The sequence below is a fragment of the Mirounga leonina genome, unplaced genomic scaffold (assembly GCF_011800145.1).
Source record: "Mirounga leonina isolate KUSES-001 unplaced genomic scaffold, KU_Mleo_1.0 Mir_115, whole genome shotgun sequence".
Classification (NCBI taxonomy): Eukaryota; Metazoa; Chordata; class Mammalia; order Carnivora; family Phocidae; genus Mirounga; species Mirounga leonina.
The window spans coordinates 90,214,680-90,238,145 of NW_023270268.1; the positions used below are offsets into that span (position 1 = coordinate 90,214,680).

Below are 23,466 nucleotides of genomic sequence, written 5' to 3' on the forward strand. Positions count from 1 at the left end.
AAACAACCTATGCTGGAACAAGTAGATAAAAGCTCTGAAGGAAAAAATTTATGAAGATCTATGTAATAAAGCATTATCTATTTCAGAGTTTGAATTATGAATAAGCCTGTGACCCCCACAATAAACTAAAAGTGAATCAAATTTTCTGTAACTTTTCTAAAATTAAAAAAAAGCTAGGGCTCCTTTCTTTTATGTATCAGGCATTTTTTTGTTGTTGTTGTTATATAGCATTAATTCTAAATAATACTAATATACAGAATAGGGAAAATAATTCTGGGAAAAAAATGATGCTCATTTACACGATTACAGTCACAAAGGGTAGGGTCCATATGCATGATTATTCAATGTTCAAAAAACATTTTCATGCTAAAAATAAATGAAACCTTATATATTTTGGTGTGTAATGATTTATCAAACATAATTTTGTAAAATGATTGTTAACAAATGAAATGTTGAATGCTGCCAACAGAACTGTATGGTGATTTTTAAGAAAGCCTTTTTGGAAAGCCATCAAACATTGCCATCTAGGAAACTTGTTATTCATGGACTGGTTGGTAAAAATGTTCAGCCAAATGAATATAAGAAAACTTAAAATTGTTGGCGTACCGTACCAAGATCAGCCTTAAGATCTGTTGGCAGACTTAACTTTCTTGATCCTTTAACTGAAACAACAGAAAAAGGAAAAAGGCAGTTGTTAATTATATAAAATTAAAGACGAGTGTGGGGGAACAGTTGTTTTACAGTATAATTATTAAATCCTGATGAGCATTATATTTAGTGAGCATGTATAGAAGCAGAAATACTATCTGATGTTAGTTTGTTGTCATTCAGTAGTAAATATTTAATATGCAAACAGAAACATGAGGAAAGCAATTGTTCTTACAGTAAATAATTAAAGTATATCTTTTCATAGTTTTTTTCACATGTGATATGAGAAGGGATTTTTTTTAATTTGCGAAGAACCAAAAATCCATTTCAGATCAATCTAATAGGTAAAGAAATATTGCAACAAATGCATGAGCTCATTTCATAAATAACTGATAAGTGTAAAAACTGATGATAAAACTCTCAACATTTTCTTGAAATAAAAAGAAAATTCTATTATAGGTGTATATGATATAGTCAAGGAAACCATGCCAATGGCAGATGAAATGACTTCATATTGAATAGTACAATGTTAAATTCAGTAGATAAGATCTTGAAAATAAAAGATATTTGAAAATGAATTTAATTATATTATAAATCAAGCTATCAGAAAATGTTTGAATAGACCAAGAAAACACCTATAATTTATTTATAATCTTTCTTCATTATTTATCTGTTAATAAAGATTTCACATTGGGTATCTCAAAATATTTAACTGAAATGCATGTTATCGTAGAAATGCATAAGGGGAAATCATGTTAGACATCTTTTCTGTCAATACTTTAAGACTAATTGATATAATCAATTAACTTATACCTTCTAATGAGTGATTTTTCTTTACAAATAGGAAAGTTATTGTAAAATAAAGATGCAGATGACAGAGTAGAAAGAATAGTCAATTTAAAATCAGAAAACCTGGCTCACAAATTTCTGAATTTTGCTACCTAATAATATAACTTTGAAAAAAAATTCCTTCATCAATTCATGGCTTAATCTTGTAGCTTAATATGTCAAATAACATTCTTGATACTATCTTTAACGTTTCTACTGGAATATGATTGGAATACATTTTATAACAGGTTTTAGAAGGCCTAAATATAAACTTAAATATATTTTTTATGTCATGAAATAGTATCTCTTGATCCCCCCCCCCCAACCATTTAAAAATTAAAAACCCATTCTTATTTCACAAGTCATACCAAGATAGGTGGCAAGCTGGATTTGGCCTATGGACTGTGTTTTGCTGACTACTATATTCCATGCTAAACTACTTGTAAAAGGAAACCTAAGTATTATCATTCTAATAAAAATAATAGCAGCAGGCAAATGTTGCAATAAAGACATTAAAAATAATTCTATTAAGATTAAGGCACAACCAAGAAATCAAATTTTAGTAATTTGGGTTTAGAATTAGCACAAGGAGAAAGTTATTTATATCAAAATATGGCAAACTAAATATACATAATATGCTTCATAAGAGGTTGCAAATATATTTTGTAAATTCACAATTCAGATGAACTGAAGGAGTGGGGTATATTCAGTATTTAGAATAATCTTTAATTTTTTAAATAATGGAAGGATTTGTATCATGATTTATCTTATTTCTATTTTGTTTTTAAATATGGTATTTTGGGGCGCCAGGGTGGCTCACTCAGTTAAGTGGCAGACTCTTGGTTTTGGCTCAGTTTATGATCTCAGGTCCTGGGATCGAGCCCCCGAATGGGCTCCCTCCTCAGCGAGGAGTCTGCTTGTGGATTTTCTCTCCTCCCTCTGCCCCTCCCCCTGGTCTTTCATTCTCTCTCTTTCTCAGATAAATAAATCTTTAAAAACATATGGTATTTCAACATATATATATATAGTATTATTTTTAAATGGATTACAAAGATGCTTTCAAAAAGAGGGCAAACAGTTCCTGCCTATTGGTCAGTAAGCCCAGATACATAAGCAGGACAAAGACCACAATGTCACATGCCCTCCCACTTCCCACTATTCTTTTTGATGGAAAATTCACATCCTATAGTCTAGTATCTAACTTACTCTGGCTCCCAAATCTGCTCTAGTTTTTTGGATCCCCTCCTCCATTTTGTTACCTCTTTTTGGTTTTCTGTAGAAAGCCTGAAAACTGGGGTCCCCTCACAAACCCCATCTTCAATAGTATAACTGAGGGAGGGAAAGGGAATGATTTGATAGTGGGATTAATTAGGGAACTTTAATATATTCACGCACAGAATGATTCTCCTCATTTGCCCAGCTAGTACACTCTTTTTTGGGTGGGGGGGGGGTGGTGCTCCTTGTGTCCAGATAACTAGTAAATTCGTACTTGTTCTTCAAGACTCCTCAAAAATTGCCTCCTTTCTAAATGTAGTTTCAGAGTTAAGGCTTCATCTGGTGCCATTATCTTAACCTTCATAGCCCCTTGTGCACATTTCCTTTATTACACTTAACACATTTCATTACACCTGATTTTTTTTTTTTTTTTTTTTACTCCTCTTTAACATCCTGAAACTGAGTTCTCCAAAAGTGGGGGTTGTATTCCCAATACCTAATAAAGTACTGACATAGAGTAGGTGTACAATGAGTGTTTGCTAAATAAATGTTGAAAAAACCAGTAAAATCAAAAGATAGGATTGAGGAGTTATTCTGAAGAGGGCAAAGCAGACAGAGAAAGTATGTTTAAGTGTTAGAGAAATATGTTACACATGAACATTTGAGGAATTTGGGTTGGAAGATGAGTAAGGCAAGAGGTAGTAAGAGGCAATTCGTCTTGGAAATGTACAGAATGGAAACAATATGTATTAACCTTTGCAATGTGCCCCTGGGAATGTGGCTCTCTGAATTTCTTCATTTTTACTGTTCTCTAAGCTAAAGCATATGCACCGCTGTCATTACATATTGTTAGCTGAAGGGGAGAAAATGGTTAATAGAAACTTCTCACTACTCAGTGGCTCAGCACATTGCACAAAAAAGAGAATCTTGGCTCAAAGGAATCTTAAAGGTCATTTACTCCAATAACCTATTCAATGAAACTATTTTCCCTACAACATTCTTGATATCCGATCTGTTTAAATAGTTCTGATAGAAACCTTTAAACCTATAAAAAAATCCAATTTTGGGTTGCTATATTGCTCTAAAATTTCCTTCTATATGAGCTCAAACTACTTTCTTTTACCATTTATAATTTTCCCAGTTCTAACCTCTGGAGCAATAAAGAGTAAATGATTCTTGCTCTCACATGCCAGTTCTTAAAGCCTCTGCAGAGACTTGGGGGCCACCTCCAGGTACTCTCAATAGATCAGCAGGAATTTTTAAGAAGGTGATACTGATACAAAGAGTTGGCAGATCACATTTTGAGAAATAACATTTTATGGTTTTATGAATATTTTATGAATATTAATCAACCAATGGGACTTTTACACGGGACCCTTCCACAAGAAGGATTTCCTGAGATGAATCTCAGATTTTTCACACGAGAGACCATATTGTCCACAGTTGTTAAATTAGATGTAGATACAGTTACAGATATAGATAACATTTTGATGAGCTTTTAAAATTGATTATTATATTTTTCAGTTGACAGGTACTTTTTTGGTTCCTTTAAGTAAAAAAAAAAATTTCATTATATCATTGATCTTACATTTCCTAATTTTGAATGGAATGTGGTAGTTATAAGGACAGTAAAACCCCTGTTAGAAGAGGCTAGATGCCTTTTTTCCTCTTCTGTAAATTTCTACAAAGACTTTTGCTCTTCTCTAAGAAGGCAGGCTTCCTGGTATTTGATGAAGTGAAGCCCAGTGATCCAGAACATAAGTGAGCTGGATTCATACCATGACTCAACCATTTGCTATCTGAGTGATAGTGGGCTAGTAGTTACTTAATCTCAGGAAGAGTATGTGTCCCTTTCTCTATGACATGGGAATAATAATAGTCCCTACTTCATAGGGACCTCATCAACATTAATTAAGGAAAGGTATGTAATGTATTTAGCATTGTGTGTTTATCTAATAAGCATTTAATGTTAGCTATTTTCATTATTAGTTGGCAAGAAAATATTGTCACTCTGTGGTATTCTATATCAAAAATGACTTATCTGGGCAACATGTCTTATTTAAAATTTGGTGCCTTTGATTAAACACTGAATACTTGAGATAGTCTCCAATTTTATATAGTACTATCATTTGTTTGCTCTGCACAGTAGTACTTCCTAAGAGTCCACTGTCTTTTCAATAGTGGTGTCATACACTTAATTCATCATGGGCTTATTTTCCATACAAATCTCTTTAAATCCTGTGCATTCTCAAGAACAGTATCTTTCATCCTTCACACCTTGAAAAACTACCTATCTTGGCTCAGAGACAACAATACAGCAAATAATGCCATAGGTAATCCAGCTGCAGGGCAGGGAATATTGCTACACAAAGTGTTAGACTTAAAACAGTTTGATTTCTTATGATCTTAGTTTTGTTAGATTCTGGGCAAATTGTCAGGAAATTCTTGTTACTTTAACATGTCATGGCGTATATTTTTGAAAAAAAAAACCATAAAATTTATAACTGTATGCTAAAAAGGTGAATTTTATCCTATGTAAATTATATCTCAATAAAACTGAGTTAGAAAAATTCACAGGAAAGCATCCTCATAGATAGTGTTAATCACTTACCTAATCACATCTATCACCTTCTAACTTACCTAGAAAATATTAGGTTGGATGGTATAAGAGATCAAAGATGATGCAAATGAATGAAATGATTGGCTGATGGCAAAATACATACTAATATTAATTAGTATGTAACTAATACATATTAATAATAAATTCAGGCCTAAAGGTCAGCTGATGGCCAAGCCCTATGATAGCACCAGATTATAAACATTTGCAAGACTATTTATCTCTATTCTAGATTTTCTGCCTCCAAATTCAGGCTCGGTTACAGTAATGAGGTAGGGCAGTCTGGTGGCTTAGCATAGCTTATGACAGAATGAGGTCATATGCTCAGCCCTAAATATGAACAGAACTTCAGGCATTACAACAGTATTTTGCCTAGGGGATTTCATGTATCTTCAGTGCATCAGATACATCAATCACTTGTATATTCACTTGCTTTTCTCCTAATTCCTAATTCAAGGCAAAGTCAATGGAACGTGCAGCCTGGTTCATCTGAGGGATGTTGTATTGGCTTCAAACAGCTCTCAGAATAATAGAGAACAAACCGATGGTTATCAGAAGGGAGTTGGGTTGGGGAACGGGTTATACAGGTGATGGGGATTAAGAAGTGCACTTGTGATGAGCATGAGGTGTTGCATGGAAGTGTTGAATCACTATATTGTACACCTGAAACTAATATTATACTGTATGTTAACTAACTGGAATTTAAATAAAAACTTAAAAAAAATAAAAATGTAAAAAAAACCCCCACACACCTCAGGTCCTTGTTGCCACATTTGGATCAAAATTTTAGGAACAGAACAAACCCTGAATCAGTCTGAATGTGGCTTACTACTTTAATGGGAAATAACATAAACAGGTAGGCTAGAAGTTTCTAATTCAAAGCTTTTGATTAGTTGTTTCTTGGCTAGAAACAACTGGATTGATCTTTTGATTTCCAGTGAAGGATTTCTACTTTGTTATGGCTAAGCTACAACTAATACTAGAAATTTAGAATAGTCAAGAAGATCAAATTCAGTCTCTTTAGGCTATGGATATTCATTATTATTTTTATAATAACCACTACTAGTGCTCACTTCAGCAGCACACATATATATAATAACCACTACTATATATTATTGAGAATCTATGTTCTGGAATTACTATACAGTTAAGGTTGAGAAACTTGGCTAAAGTTATAATGATAGGAATGGCAGGTAAGTTCAAATTTCTCTGACTCCAAAGCTATGTCCTTTCCAGTAAGCAGCACAATATGTATGTTATATATGATATAGCAGATACCATGTGTGTTGGCCTACATGTCTTCTGCAAAATAAATAAATCTAATACTAAATTAAAAGTTTAGATTAAAATGCTTGTAAAGTTTATCTATGTATTGATTCATTTACTGACTGGTTGGAACATAGTAATGAATTTCATTTGTCTCTATCTTCCCTAAGCTAGAAACTAAGATAGAACAAAAGCACCTGGTACATATATAGGTATAGTACCTACACACAATTTTGGAGTCACCATACCACAGTAGAGCCCTCAAAGGCCTACATGCCTCTATATTACCACCGCACCCCCCCGCCCTGCATTTTATGAAGTGACTATGATAAAGTCAGGCAAAGAAGGACCTTTATTTGAATTTGTCCCAGCATAAAAAAAATGTTTAGTGTCATGACTCCACTTTTCTTGGTATTAAAATATGTATTATATTTCTATATGGATAGTGTTAATGAATCAGTGACTTTTTCTTAGTGTTGTATGAACAAGAGTTAAATGATTATGAAACTTTATTTCTGTTCTTCTCTACCTTGAATTATAAACCCCCAGAGAGATCTAGGTTCTTCAGCACACTCTTTTTTTTTTTTAAAGCACATAATAGGAGGACAAATAATTTGGGATCAGTGGACCTTGAAGTCTGAAGATTTGGGTTCAGACATTAGCAGAGTAACCTTGAGCAAGTTATGAAATTTTTCCTTAGTCATAATTTCTCCATCTGTGTAAAAGGAGAACAACACTAACCCTACAGGGTTGCTATAGGATTGAATATGAAAATACACATGAAAAATACTTTGTTTGCCTTAAAGTACTATACCAACATTGATTATAATTTTTAGCAAACAAGGCTTAATAAATTCAAAATGTGATAATTTGTTGATTCTATGAACTAAAAACTACTTTTGAAACCAGTTTTTCCCGGAACTTAAATGGTAAACTATATTTCTAATGTTTCATGCAAAGTATATTTCTTAGGTTCTTTTGAATTTCTTTGTTAAAACATTCTCTTCATAACTTAGCAACTTTGTCACTGCATGGCTGTCCTTTAATTTAAACTGTGATTAGTTTTTTGCAATTCCTGTATTTCTTTTTTTCTTTTTATTAATGAAAACCAGGAAAAAGCATAGGCTTTACAACCAAATGTAACCAAGCTGAAACTGTAGCTCTACTTATTTAAATACTCTGAGCGTCAGTTTTCTCCTCAGAAAAAGGCCTATCACAGGGGTGTTCTATTACATAAAAAAAAGAAACTACTGTTGGAGAAATTGTGGATTACAATTATTTTTAGATTCCTTGGTTACTGACTTTATTTGGGGTCTAGAACATTGGTAACTTATTCTTCTTAAAGCTGCAAATCTGGTCACAACCATTTTGTAATGAATGCCTAATTTAAGGAAGCTATACAACCTGTGTTTGATTTTGATTTGGTCCCTCTGAACAGCATCAAATATTCAATGGCTCTGCATAAAACAGATTATAAGACCTTCCTTTCTGCTCACTATTTCTAAGAGAACATTGCCCCTTTGAGGCAATTCTTTGGTGGAGTTTCCATGATCATCAGTAGTTTGTGATCATAGATATTTAATTGTATTATGAAGAATTTGGAGAATTTTTACAAAACCACTCTACTTTTTGGCTCTTAAGTTTCCCTGAGTTCTCTGTTGGTCCCCCCATATTTTTGTATAGGTCTGATAAAAGTATTCAGGCTTAAAGTAGAAAAATAACACTATGAAAATTATATGGAACTTTTCAAAATCACAGATGCCTTAGGAATTCCTGCTTTGTATCTTATGAAGTCAGTGTCTATGGTTTTAATTGTTTCAGGGAAATTTGTCTTCATTCACTGTGGGGGACCTATATTTTCAGCCCAAATAAGAATAAAGCTTTTGAGACAAATTGTGTAGTCCAGAAAATTGTAGAGATACGAAAAACTTGTTTGTTCAAAAAAGAGATTTTCACTTTCACCTGGCAAGTGATGTACTTGATTCCGCTGTCTCACAGATGGTATTTCATTCCTATAAAAGCCTGGCGCTGCCTCAGGAGTTCTGGTAGCAAGTCCTAAAGGAAGGGAATGAAAGACTATTGGCATTTAATTTCTTAGCCCAAGTGAACCCAGAAGTTTTATCTTAGAGGTGAATTTCATGATAATGATTTGAAAGGGTCTCTATTTTGTGCCTTTGTCTGAGTACTTAGTACTGCCCCAACAGAGGACTATCTTGAAGAAGATTTCTTCTTTGGAAGATGTAGTGGGGTTCTAGAAATGTAGAACCACACAGAAGGAGCATTCAAGCTAGGCTGTAAGACATAGTTCTAACCCAGGTTTGAGAAGAACAGAGCTGGTTACTTTTTTGTTAGTATTTTGTGATGTTAGTCTCTATGATATTTTAATAAAGATACCCTTATTAAAGATACCTAAATAAACATATTTTAATAGAGATACATATTTCTATCACCCTAGTCTTAACTTGAACTTGATAGCATAGTTAGTCTATTGTATATTGTGGACAGTGAGAATCACAAGGACTGATGGCTGCATAGGTAGCAGCAGTACTAGAACCTGATGCTAGACTAGGAAAAGATGTTCATCTGAGCAAATGATTTTTAAAGGCACACCTTCAAGGAGGAAAAATTAGAAAAATGCACATCTTGTGGACAGATATAAATCTACAGTTGAAGGCTAGGTTAGTTTTCAATTCCTTGTCCAAAGACAAAGGGCCTGTTTCCTTGAGGGATTGCAGTTCTGTTCCAGGTAAGTGGAGCTAGGGCTGAATGTTAGTTCCGGCTCATCCTCTTGGGAGGTATGTTTATGTAGTACACCAATTGCACAACCTTACCTGGTGAGTGAAAAAGGGTTACACAGCTTTAAGAAAAAACAACTATTTGTAAAATTATTAGTTTAATGTTGGTTTCTGCAGACAGACTCAGTTCCATTTGGCATGGAGTATGTTATTTTGTTCATTTATTCTCAGTAGGTAACATAATATCTACATAACTGCAGATACTGAAAATTACTTGTTGAATAGTTGGGTGAATAAATAAATAATATGAAATGTTTATATTATCCTGGGAGTTAAGAACATCAGCTTTCTGGTTGGCTCAATGGGATTCTTTTAGCTCCCAATTCCTATTCTGTTCTCTCTTATTATGCTCAAATAAATATTTAATAATCTTAAGCTTCACTATTTTTATTTGCAGTTTATTGGGCTAAAGGGAGTTTGAGATCCATGTAGGAAATCAGAGTTATAAAATGATTATTGGTCTCTGGCTTGCCTAATTACCAACCATTTTTGCTCAGCTATTTGCATCAATGTTTTAATCAGATTTTAAAGGGGTGAAAAGATCACAAAATAGATACTGAGAGGGTAAGTATTGAAAAAAATATTGTAAGAATTTTCACAGAGGCATGATGCTCAAGTGGTCCAGAGACCAGAAGCATTAGCATCATGTAGGAACTTGCTAGAAATGCAAAATTTCAGGCCGCACTCTAGACTTGTTGAATTAGAATCTCTGGCACTCAGCATTCTGTGTTTTAACAAACTCTTCACATGATTTTGATACAGGCTTACATTTGAGAAAAACTGAATTAAGGAAAAAAATAGAGAATGCAAGAATAGTATTGGCTCTTAAATGCTATATATACATGAAAAAGGGGAGATATACCCAGGTACAAACATAATAATTGCCATTATTAATCAGACCTAATGACCTGTTTTTTACTGTATGAATCAAGGAGACATTAGGGAGGCATGGCTGCTTTTCTTAATTTTTCAAAAGTTAGATGTATTACATATATTCTAGTTTCCCTTAATTACATATTATTGATTTTGTCATTCATAAGTTATCTAAACATTTTAATTGTTTATATCTTCATTCTTTTCTACCTTTAGAGATAATAGGCTTCATGAGTTTTGTAAACTACTGTTAAAGTCTTAAACACAATTTTTTCAGTTCCATTTTAGTTTTATGAGCTTGGGCTAAAAAGTCTGCATTTACCCTAACTAGACCTTTCCTGATAATCTAGATACAGCAGTTCCTACAATAGGAAGAGATTGCAGAATGTAGTTTTATGAATATGTGCTGTTGTGGTATTCTAGGAATAGCATCGGGCACATTCTCCATTGTGGGCTTAGAAAGACCCCTTAATACAACACAATTATTTTTTTTCATGGGAAATGGATGGAATATGCAAATAATATTTCCAATTTTCTTAAGGTAAAATAAACTTTGTTGGCACTATTCCCACAAGGATAAATTTCATATATTTTAACAAGTCTATAATGATTTAAAAGCCATAATAAGAGATCTCATTCCTCAATTATGAATATTTATATTCTAAGGTTGCTAGCAAAGAAGGGTGGGCCCTGCCTAGCAAACCAGTCTCAAATAGGGCACTGAAGTGATAAGTGAATCTTTTCACAGCGAATCATTTCTGTCCCAAGTAACCTAACAAAGTAGTTGAAACCTTCCTGCTTTGAAACAATCTACTTCATTGCATGTGAAGTCCTGATTCTGCCTTGCATAAAGAAGTGTGGTGGTGGTATTTCCAGATTTGCTCTAACATTAATGAAAAAAGAAACATCAGAGGCAGAACGCTAAAAGCAAGATGTCTACTAAAAACCTACAATAATTATCATAATTAGTTATGATATTGACATATCCCTGAGATTGGGAAGAAGGAAGATATGTTTGCTAATACTACATATATTCAACATTGTATTGGAGATCCTAGCTAAAGTCTTCCTTTAGAAATAAGAAGTAGAACTGTAATTTTAACGCTGAGCATAATTGGATAGACAGTCCAAAAGAATTTACAAATTATTGGAAGTTATCAAGTTTTCTAGATATGTCAGTATACAAAATTAATTGTATTTTTATATTCCTGCCACAAACAACAAGAAAAAGAAATAAAAAATTACAGCATATAAAAACACCAAATGCCAAAGAATAAAGCCAATGAAAGGTGTGCAAGACCTCTAAAATGAAAACTAAACATTTTACTGAGGGAAAGATGTATGTGGAACAGGTAAAACTTTCATACACTGTTAATGGAAGTAAAATTGATATAACCATTTTGAAAAACTCAGTAGTATTTACTGAAGCTGAACATAGACATACCCTAGGACCCCCCAAATTCACTCCAATGCATGTGCAACAAAAATGAGTTTATATTTGCTTTGAAAATTTTACAAGATTGGTCAAAGCAGCTTTACTTAAAATAGCCCCAAACTGAAAACTACCTAAATGTGCAGCAACAATAAAATGCATAGATATATTCACATAAAGGAATATCACACAGCAATACAAATCACTCAGCAATGTAACTGAATATCATATATATAATGTTGAACAAAATTAGCAAGAAACAAAAGTAAATAATGCATGTTTTCACTGATATGAGAGTCTAAACCCCACAAAACGAATCTATGGTTCAAAGTCAAAACAGTAGGTACCTTTGTAGGAATAAGTGGCTGAGAGGCATGATGGAAATTTCTGAGGTTCTAGAGACATTCCGTATTGTACCTCAGTTAAAAAAGCTTACTCCTAAAGAGGTAAGACCAAGGTATACAAAAAATTCCAAGTAAAAAAAGCAAGAGTTTTTGTATTAATAGTAAACAAAGTGGAATTCAGGTGGAAAAGACATAATAGAAAATGAACAATGGTGATTAATGGTACAAGATGCACTTTTTGTGGATATATTTTAAAATATCTACACATGAATATTCTTAACACAGCAGATATAAGGAAAAACAGAAACACATTATTAGTACAGTATTTTAATTCTCCTTTTCTCCATCCTTGAGTCAAGTAATCAAAATATAAGGACAAGAAAGACTTAAATAATATGAAGGCAACACTTATAACTACTTAATGCTACAAGTTAACATTAACTCAGGTAAAACTGTCTACCATATGGAAAACACTGTTAATGCGATCACAACTTATCAAAACCTATGACACATATAATGCACATATAATGGGAAATTTAATCTTATTATATAGATATAAAGAAATAATATCAATGTAAGAAATAAATGAATTAAGCATCTACCACACACACACACACAAAAAGGAAAAGTGAAAAATAAAGGGAAGCAGAGGAGGGAACTAACAGTTAAAAGCAGAAGTTAAAACCCCCCAAACCCAGTAAAACTTGGGTTCAGGTTTAAAAAAAAACAACAACAGAAAAATAGATTGACTATTAACAGCCTAAAAGAAAGAACCACAGTCTTTGCATATGTTACACTGAACATTGTTAGAAAATTTCCATAATGAAAACTTTTCTTTTTTTTAATGAAACGTTTTCTTTACAGATATGAACATACAAAATAAGTAATTATAAAGGTTAAATGACTTGATGGGAGAATTCTACCAAAACTTTAAAAAGTAGTTAACTCCAATAGCATTTAAATTGTTGGGCATAAAGAAAATCCTTAAAAGAAATATCTGAATGCAGAAAGCTATTGTAAGGCAAGAGATACCACAAGCAAAATTAAGAAAAAATATTTGGATCTCATGTCATAAAAGGGTGATCTTAATTTGTAAAGAGGCAATAAAAATTGATATGAAAGGAACAAACAACCCTATAGAAAATGGGTAAATTGTATGAATAGATGATTTACAGAAAAAAAATATTTAAAGAGTTCTTAAACAATTGAAAAGGTATTAAACAATGTGAGAGATAAGTTGAAATTACATTGACATATCCTTTTTTCCCAAAAGACTTATAAAATTAAAAAAATGATAACCAATAAACATTGGTTTATTGATGTTATTGATAGAAGGAGAGAAAATAGGGAGAATTTATAAAGATTAGACAGGCATATACTCTGACTCAGCAGCTCCAATTTTAGGAATTTATCTTATAGGTATACCTGTACACATTTAAAATGAGGAATGAACCAAGGTTAATCACTGCAGCATTGTTTGACATGACAGAAGTTTGATAGCAAACTAAGTGTCCTTTAATTGGTGAAAGGACTATATAAATTAATAGTACATACATGCAATTAAATATCATACAATTGTAATGATTATGTAGTCAAATGGAAAGACAAGATACACAGTAAACTGAAACAAGCAGAGTGAAATGCATATACTACTTGTGTATAAAACAGGAAGCAAAAAAGAATGTATGTCTTTTTGGTTTGTTTACAAACACAAACTGAAAAGATAAATAAGAAAGTAACTATTTTTCAAAACGATGGAAACAATGTATGGGGAAGGATGGGAGGGAGAATTTAAATTCCATTTCTTTTTGACATTTGAACCCTATATTACTATTAAAATTCAGATTATGGATGAGAATTTAAAGTGAAGTTACTTAAATTGATATAGAATATTGAATTGAATTTTATATTGAAGATTTCTGACATAAAAATATCAAAGTAATATTTAAGGAGATTAATTTTGCAACATGATTTGCAAAATGAATTGTAAGAGTGAGAGATGGATAGCAGAGACACCTGTTAGAACATTTTGTGATACTTTAAATGTGGAATAATAAATGCCTAAATTAGGATGATGCCAATAGAAATGCAAAAGAAAGGGTAATGTATGAGATCATGTTTAAAATAAAAGCAGTAAAATAAGGATTAAAAAGATATGATTAAACAAAAATTTACACAGACACAACTAGATTCTACTTAGCCTACATTCCTGAAGAATAAGGATAAACAACTAACAACTCTTAAGACAGCAAACTGAAGAAATGTCAGTTCTAAATGAATTTCTAAAAGTCAAAATTAATTCCTTTATAAGGTATTAAATGTTTATACATTTGTGTTAAGTTAAAATAAAAAATTAAAACAATTTTTGATACTGTATGTAAACATACCTATAGTTCAGTATCAAAGATATACCTAATATTTTTGGTGCTTAAAATGTACATATTATTATATATGCATTGGAGAAAAATCAGATAAATAAATAAAATAAGCTAACCATTCATAATCCCACCACCCAACAATTTCTACTATTAACATTTTTTTTTTGCATACCTTAAAGACTTATTCCTAGGAATCTTTATACTCTTTTTGTATATTTTAGTGGGCTCATGCTTTATCTTGATGCTTTAGTTCCAGCATATGATCATTTTTTCTTTTTATCAGTGAATATACATGTTTCCAAACTGTGGTCCAGAGGACCAACTAAGGTCCAATGGTATCATATTCTCTGCACCTACAGTATATATTTCTCACTAATTCAACTCTAGCTATAAGAAGACAGAATTTCTGTATAACATTACCAATTTTTATTTAGCATTATTTACCTCTGGTAAAAAACCTTCCTTTAAAATGTCTTTAAAAGTACTACACTGAGGGTTGTTGGAGTGGAGGGGGGTGGGAGGGATGGGGTGGCTGGATGATGGACATTGGGGAGGGTATGTGCTATGGTGAGCGCTGTGAATTGTGTAAGACTGATGAATCACAGAACTGTACCCCTGAAACAAATAATATGTTATATGTTAATTAAAAAAAAAAAGTGCTACACTCATACCTCTGGTCTTAATTTTTGGGGAGGCCAAAAATATTTTTAAAGACATTTATTTCGAATTGATTTTGGAGTCAAATTTGTTTATGATTAAATTTCAGAAACTATATTACAATTACTAAAGTTATGAATTTCACATTGTAAGAATTATGAAAATAAAGCAGTAGATTACTGCAGCGAATTACCGGAAAACTGAAAGGTACCATTCATGTTTACCTGAAGTGGGAGACTTGCAGCGCTCGAGTTCCAGGGGAACTGGACTGTCATTTAGCTCAGTTAAACCTGAAAATGAAATGATAATAAGTGAGATAAATTTTGCTAACACTTTGTAGATAATTCTTATTTATTCCTGAAAATTTGAAAAGGTTTTTCTTCCCCCTGTGAAAACTACTTTTGTAGTCTCATGTTATGACAATAGTTCTGATAATTTGTTTCGACAAGTGATACCGGAAACAATAAGGAGCAATAACTAATAGATATGCAAAGGGTAACTGAACATAATGGTAGAAAAATATAAAATCTTTTTTATTTTTTCATATGAAATAGCTACTTTATTTTTTTGTTATGTTAATCACCATACATTACATCATTAATTTTTGATGTAGTGTTCCATGATTCATTGTTTGCGTATAACACCCAGTGCTCCATGCAGAACGTGCCCTCTTTAATACCCATCACCAGGCTAACCCATCCCCCCACCCCCCTCCCCTCTAGAACCCTCAGTTTGTTTCTCAGAGTCCATGGTCTCTCATGGTTCGTCTACACCCAGTGCTACTTTAATAAATGACCTAAGTTTCACCTGAAAATAGACCAAAAATAATACAACTTATAATGTGTTTTTAAAAAGACCTAACCAAATCTACTTTCAAGAGAAATGCTTATTGGGTTTTATAAGGAACATTAAGGGTATGCTACAAATTTTAAATATTATACTTAGTTATAAAAAGGTAGTGTTATGTAGTACATATTAAGTGATTTGAGGGCATCAAATTCCTTCTTATAATAAACACTACATTTTTCTCTTATTTTTAATATTCTGTCATTCTACTGATATATACAAGGATCTACTGACACAAGGATAGACACAATAGGTTAATAAACATTTTGTAATTCTCACTACTATGGCATTCATAAAACATCCTTAATTATGGTTTTCCTATCCTTGTAGGAGATTCTTGTATACTTTTTCTTTGTAAATAAATATTCAGAGTTTCTACTTTAATGTAAATCCCCATACCCAGAAGTACTTTGTCAATTACCAAAGCTATCTTTGTTCATAATCCTTGCCACCACTCCTTTATGTAATTTGTATGAATAAACAAATGTGCATTCAAAAAATCATAGAATTTTAGAAAAGGTCCACTGTGGTACTCTAGCCCAACTCTTACGTTTTACAGATAAGAAACTGTCAGTTCGAAGAGTTTAAACTATTTAAGGTTACAGAACTAAGTGCCAAAGCTTGAATAGAATTCTTTATATATTTAAGAATCTTTTGTTAGAAGTAGGTATTGTGAATATTTTTTTGCCATATGAGACTTATCTTGTCATTTTCTTAATGAAAATGAAGTGTCTTTTGATGATCAGATTAGTTTCCTTGAAGGACAAATTATCATTTTTTTTCCTTCTGTGATTTTTTAAATTCTTATATGAGTAATCTTTGCCTACCCCATGGTCATGAAGATATTATTGTTTTCTTCAAGAAACTTCTTAATATTCAGCTTTCTTTTTTAGGACTATATTTCATCTCAAATTAATTTTGTGGTATGAAGAGATTAAGGTCCATTTTCCCCTATATGTTTGTCCAGTTTTTCTATCATTATTTGTTAAAAAGATTTTCCTTTCTTCATTGATTTTATTAGTGACTTAGTAAAAAATAAATTGGCTACATAAATATAGTTTTATTTCTGGACTTTTTATTCTGTAGTACCCCACTAATTAATGTAGGTTTATAGTACATCTTGAAGTCAGGAGTAAAATCCTCTAACTTTGTTCTTTTCCAAGAGCTTTTTATTTTAGATTCTTTGCATTCCTAAATAAAGTTTAGAATCAGTTTGTCAATTTCTACAAAAGGATATGCCAACATTTTATTGGACTGTAATAAGTCCATAGATAATTTTGGCAGAATAAACATTTAAATAATAGTCTCCCAACTCATAAACATGGTGTTCTCCTCCATTTAAATGATCTTTTAAAATTTTTCTTTCTGCACTAGTTTGTAGATTTCAGTACAGAGGTTTCGATCATGGCATTTTTCAAGTCTTCTATTTCCTTTTCGGTCTTCTACCTAGTCCTTGTATCCTTATTCAAAGTGCAGTATTGAAATTTCTAATTGTCTGTCTCCCTTTGATTCTGTGAAGTATTGCTTCATGTACATTTTAGTTCTGTTGTTAGATGCTTAGATGTTTATAATTGTTAAATTTTGATGGGTTGACCATTTTTTTCATTTTAAATGTCTCTATTTCTAGTAACGTTTTTTTTTTGCTTTAAAATCTATTTTGTCTGATATTAACTACAGCCTCTTATGTTTGCTGTTTGCATGATCCTTTTACTTTCAACCTATTTGTATCTTTATGCCTTCAAATAGTATAGAGTTAAAATCTAGTCCAACAATCTTTATCTTCTGATTGGATTGTTAAATCTATCCATACTTAATGTTATTATTGATATAGTTGGATTACATCTGTCATTTCACTTTAGGTTTTCTGTATGTCTCATGTCTTTTTTATCCCTCTAATCTTCCTTTACTGCTTTGTTTGGCATTAAGTAAATATCTTCTGGTGCAACTTATTCTTTCTTTAATAATTCTGTCATCATAATTTTTTAAAGATTTTATTTATTTATTTGACAGAGAGACAGCGAGAGAGAGAACACAAGCAGGGGGAGTGGGAGAGGGAGAAGCAGGCTTTCTGCTGACAGGGAGCCCAATGTGGGGTTCAATCCCAGGAACCTGGGATGATGACCTGAGCTGAAGGCAGATGCTTAATGACTGAGCCACCCAGGTGCCCCTCTGTCATCATATTTTTGGAGTTCTTTGTAATTGCTCTAAGACAACACATACATCTTAATTTATCAGAATCGACTTCAGGTGTATATTAACTTAGTGCCAGGGGGATATAGAAATGTTACTCTTATATAGCTCTATATCCTCTTTTCCCCTTTATGTGCTATTATATTGGCATACACATTACATCCATATATGTTAGAAATCCAACAACATATTATAATTACTTTATATAACTTTTTTTTTTATAAAACCTGAGAGAGAGAAGAGAGCAAAAAATGTATTTATAAAGTTTGTGTATTAACTTTCTAATTTACCATTTCTAGCTCTCTTCATTTGTTGTGGTCAATCCAGCTGGTTTCATCTGCTTACTCAAATACAGCTTTGCTCCCACCTACCTCCACGGTGCTGTTATTGAAAATATATTACATTTCTATATGTTATAGGCCCAACAATACAATTTTATACATATTGTTTTATAAATGGCTTATTAAATCAGTTAGATGAAAAATGTGCACTTACATTATTTTATAATTACATATTTACCTTAATAATGTTCTTTTTTTTCCTTTGTGTGAATTCAAGTTATCATCTGGTGTTTACTTTCTTCAGCCTGAGAAAACTTTATTTAGTACTTCTTGTAAAGTGGCTATGCTAGCAACAAAATTCTCTCATTTTTTGTTTATCTGGGAATGTCTTTATTTCATCTACATTTTTGAAAGATCATTTTGCTGGATATAAGATTCTGGGGTTTAGTTTTTTCCTTTGAGCACTTTGAATATGTTGTCCTATTGCTTCCGACCTAAACTGTTTCTGACGAACTATTAATCCTACTGGAGTTCCCTTGTAGTGACAAGTCATTTTTCTCTCAGTTCTTTCAAGATTTTCTCATTACCTTTCTGAATTTATACTATGCCATGTCTGGGTGTGGATATCTTTGCATTTATCCTATTTGGAGTTCACTGAGCTTTTGGACATACACATTAATGGTTTTCATCAAATTTTGGAAGTTTTCTGCCATTATCCTTTTGCATATTTTTCTGCTTCTCTCTCTTCTCTCCTTCTACTACTCTTATTATGGACATGTTGGTGTACTTAAGCTACCCCAATTTTTTTTTCTCTTCTTCAGAATGCATAGTCTCTATCAGCTTACCTTCAAGTTTGCTGATTCTGTTTCTACCAGTTCAGATCGACTGTTGAGTCCCTCTAGTGAATTTTTCTTTTCACTTATTGTACTTGGTTCTTGTTTTCCCTCGACCCCATTCACTAATTTACCCATCTTCCACTCTCTGCCTGTGGAAACCACTAATCTGTTCTCTGTATTTATGTGCTCATTTTTGTTTTCTCTATTCTTTTTTAGATTCCACATATAAGTGATATCGTATGGTATTTGTCTTATTTCACTGAGCATAATGTTCTCAAGGTCCATCCATGTTGTTGCAAATGGCAAGATTTCCTTCTTTTTTATGGCTGAATAATAATCCATTGTGTGTGTGTGTATGTGTGTGTAACTCAATTGTATTTTCTTTACTCATTCATCCATTGATGGACACTTAGGTAGTTTCCATATCTTGGTTATTATAAATAATGCTGCATGGGAGTGGCATATATCTTTTTTGAGTTAATTTTTTATTTCTTTGCATAGACACCTAGAAGTGAAATTGCTGGATCATATGGTAGTTCTATTTTTAATTTTTGAGGAACCTACATACTGTTTTTCAAAGTGGCTGTACCAATTTACATTCCTACCATCAGTGCACAAGGGTTTCCTTATCTCTACATCCTTGCCAACACTTGTTATTTCTTGTCTTTTTAGTGATAGCCATTCTAACAAGTGTCAGGTGATATATCATTGTGGTTTTGATTTGCATTTCTCTGATGATTAGTGATGCTGAGCACCTTTTCATATACCTGTAGGCGATCTGCATGTCTTTTTTGAAAAATGTCTATTCAGATCCTCTGCTCATTTTTTAATTGGGATTTTCTTTTCTTGCTATTGAGTTGTATAATTTCTTTATTTGGATATTAACCCCGTATCAGGTATATGATTTTTAAATATTTTCTCCCATTTCATGGATTGCCTTTTCATTTTGTTGATGGTTTCCTTTGCTCTGCAGAAGCTTTTTAGTTTGATATCATCCTACTTATTTTTGCTTTTGTTGCCTTTGTTTTTGGTGTCAAATCCAAAAAATTATTGCCAACACCCAGTCAGGAACATACTGCCTATATTTTTCTTCTAGTATTTTTACGGTTTTGTATCTTATGTTCCAATTTTTAACCCATTTTAAGTTAATTCTTGTATATGGTGTAAGATAGTTCTGTTTGCTTCTTTTTCTAACTTCAGTCTCTGTTGATATTTGCTATTTGATGAGACATTATCATCATAGTTTTCCTTTTTTTTTATTTATTTTTTATTCTTATGTTATTCCCCATACAGTACATCGATATGCTGTCTGCAAGAGACTCATTTTAGAACCAAAGACACCCCCAGATTGAAAGTGAGGGGGTGGAAAACCATTTACCATGCTAATGGACACCAAAAGAAAGCTGGGGTGGCAATCCTTATATCAGACAAATTAGATTTTAAACCAAAGACTGTAATAAGAGATGAGGAAGGACACTATATCATACTTAAAGGATCTATCCAACAAGAAGATCTAACAATTGTAAATATCTATGCCCCTAACATGGGAGCAGCCAATTATATAAGGCAATTAATAACAAAAGCAAAGAAACACATTGACAACAATACAATAATAGTGGGGGACTTTAACACCCCCCTCACTGAAATGGACAGATCGTCTAAGCAAAAGATCAACAAGGAAATAAAGACTTTAAATGACACACTGGACCAAATGGACTTCACAGACATATTCAGAACATTCCACCCCAAAGCATAGTTTTCCTTCTTTAAGCATGGTGTCTTTTGGCTCTTTAAAAATTTTTCATGGCTGCTATGAAGTCTTTGTTAAACCCAACATCTGGGCCCTCTCAGAGGCAATTTCTCTTGCCTTGTTTTTCCTGTGAATGGGTCACACTTTCCTGTTTGATTGCATGTCTTATAATATTTTGTTGATAACTAGACGTTAGGTAACATAGTATAGCAATTCTCGATATTGATTACTGATGCCCCTCTCCCCTTTCTGGTTTTTGTTGTTGTTTGCTTGTTTAGTGACTGGGCTAGACTATTTTAGTGAAGTTTATTTCCCTTACATTGTGAAGACTTTGATGTTGCTTATCAGAGGGTGTAACCGTCAGTGTGCATACAGTCACCCCGGGATGGAAGTAGTTTTAGCAGGGGTCTCTTTCCCTGATCTTTCTGTTGATATCAAATCCAGCTACTAGGTATCACAGCCACAGCCAGGTGAATGTTTTATTGTTTTTGACAATGCCCCAGGATATATATTACTCAACATTCTAATCCAATTTAGGCAGAGGTCATATTTGAAGCCAGTCTTTGAGGTTTGTTCAAATTCCAGTAGGGGTCTTAGTTGTCTCTTCTTGGTTCTCTCTGGTGAACAGCTCACCTATGGTCTAGCTGGTTGCTCTTAATTAAGAGGAGCTACCAGCCTCTTATTTGATTTCCACCAAATACTTCATTGGTTTTGAGGGCATACTTGGGCTTGAACTTCCCCAAATTTTGTTTCAATAAAGCTAGTTCCTTTGGGGAGAGCTTCAGAGTTCCCTATTTTATAGACTGCCTCTTCCTCTGGGCAAAACTTCTGAGCCACTAGTCTGAACTCTGGGCAGGTGTGGTAACCTCTAGCTTTCCTAGCTTTACTTTTCTGGCATGAAATGTTTATCCTATGAGCAAGCTGAGTGGGAGCAGTCAGGGCCTCAGCATTTTGGCTTGCTATGCTTGGGATAGACATTTTGTCCTGTGAGTGGGGCATTGGCAGGGGAGGGGAGCCTTTGACCTCTTGGCCAGACTCACCAGGAATTTGTCCTTTTCAACTTGGAGTTGGAGGGGATGAGAAATGCTGGCAACCTGAAGGCAGGAGAGGTACAGACAAGTTCTGACTCAGAGTCAAAGAATCACTTTTTACCAAGTGTCAGTAGATTTTCTTGAATAAATGTTTCTTTCTTTTCTATATCCTCTTAGGACAATTTCCAGAGGTTTTAAGTGATTGTTTTGGTAAAACATAGTTTTCCCCAGTTATACTTTTTCTCTGGAGAATGTGTCCATGACGCTCCTCAGGATGCCATTTGGAAGTCTATCGTGTACCTGGTATTTTAAAAATAAATACATTTCTTGTTTCCTTTTATTATATAGAAAGATAATTGACTTTGTATACTGTGTACTCTTCAATGTTGCTAAGTTCACATACTGTTTGTAGCTTTTTTTTTTTTAGATTCCTTTGGGTTTCCTCAATACACTATAATATCATTGGCAAATAAAGTTAGTTTCAGTATTTTCTTTCTAAACCTTAGGCATATTATTTTTTATCCTGATTTTGCCCTTACTAGGTCATCAAATACAATGTTGAAGAAAGGGGATGAGAATGGACATCATTGCCTTGTTACCAATTTTAGTGGAAAAATATCCAATATTCCACAATTAAGCATGATGTTATTTGTAGGTTTTTTACTGATGGGCTTTATTCATTTGAGGAAATATTCTATTCCTTGTTTTACAGTGATTATTCTAAAGTGTCAATTCATGAGAAGTTTTTTTGCATGTATTGAGATGATTATATAATTTTCTCCTTTATTATGTTAATTAGGTGTTCTGCATTGATTGGTTTTCAAATATTAAACTTAGATTCCTGGGATAAATCTACCTTGGCAATAATAGTTTATCTTTCTTACATATGTTGTCTTCCATTTGCTAATATTTTATTTATGATTTTTGCGTCTGTTTATAAGCGAGACTAGCCTATACTTTTCCTTAAGTTTGTCAAGTTTTAGTTTTTAGCATTGTGCTGGCCTCAGATAAGCAGTTGGGAAGATTTCCTTTCTTTTTTCTATTCCCTGAATAGAAGATTTGCATAAAATTAGTGTTATTTCCTCTTAAATATTTGATAGAATTAATCAGTGAAGTTATTTGAAGCTTGCAGTTTTCTTTGTTGTGGGTAATTTTTTTTTTAAGATTTCATTTATTTATTTGAGAGAGAGACAGAGATAGAACACAAGTGGGGAGGAGATGGAGAAGCAGGTTCCCCATTGAGCAGGGAGCCCGACGTGGGTCTCCATCCCAGGACCCCCGGGATCATGACCTGAGCCAAAGGCAGATGCTTAACCTACTGAGCCACCCTGGTGCCCATGGGTATTTAATCTTGAATACAATTTTTTTTTTTTAAGATAGGAGGCTATTTATATTTTCCAATGTGTTTGGTGTCAGTTTTTATAATTTTTTTCTTTCAAGAAATCTCTTAATTTCATCTATTCTGTCAATTCACAGGCA

The 23,466-nt window shown here is 33.0% G+C and overlaps 1 protein-coding gene across 1 annotated transcript in view; it reads right to left on the reverse strand.

Moving 5' to 3' along the window:
- The window catches only part of STXBP5L (syntaxin binding protein 5 like), a 428,660-nt gene that overhangs the window by 63,236 nt on the left and 341,958 nt on the right, over positions 1–23,466 (reverse strand). The window contains exon 21 of the mRNA XM_035000065.1: positions 15,278–15,343. Coding sequence (XP_034855956.1) covers positions 15,278–15,343 — 66 coding nt within the window. The remainder of the gene's footprint in view (positions 1–15,277; positions 15,344–23,466) is intronic.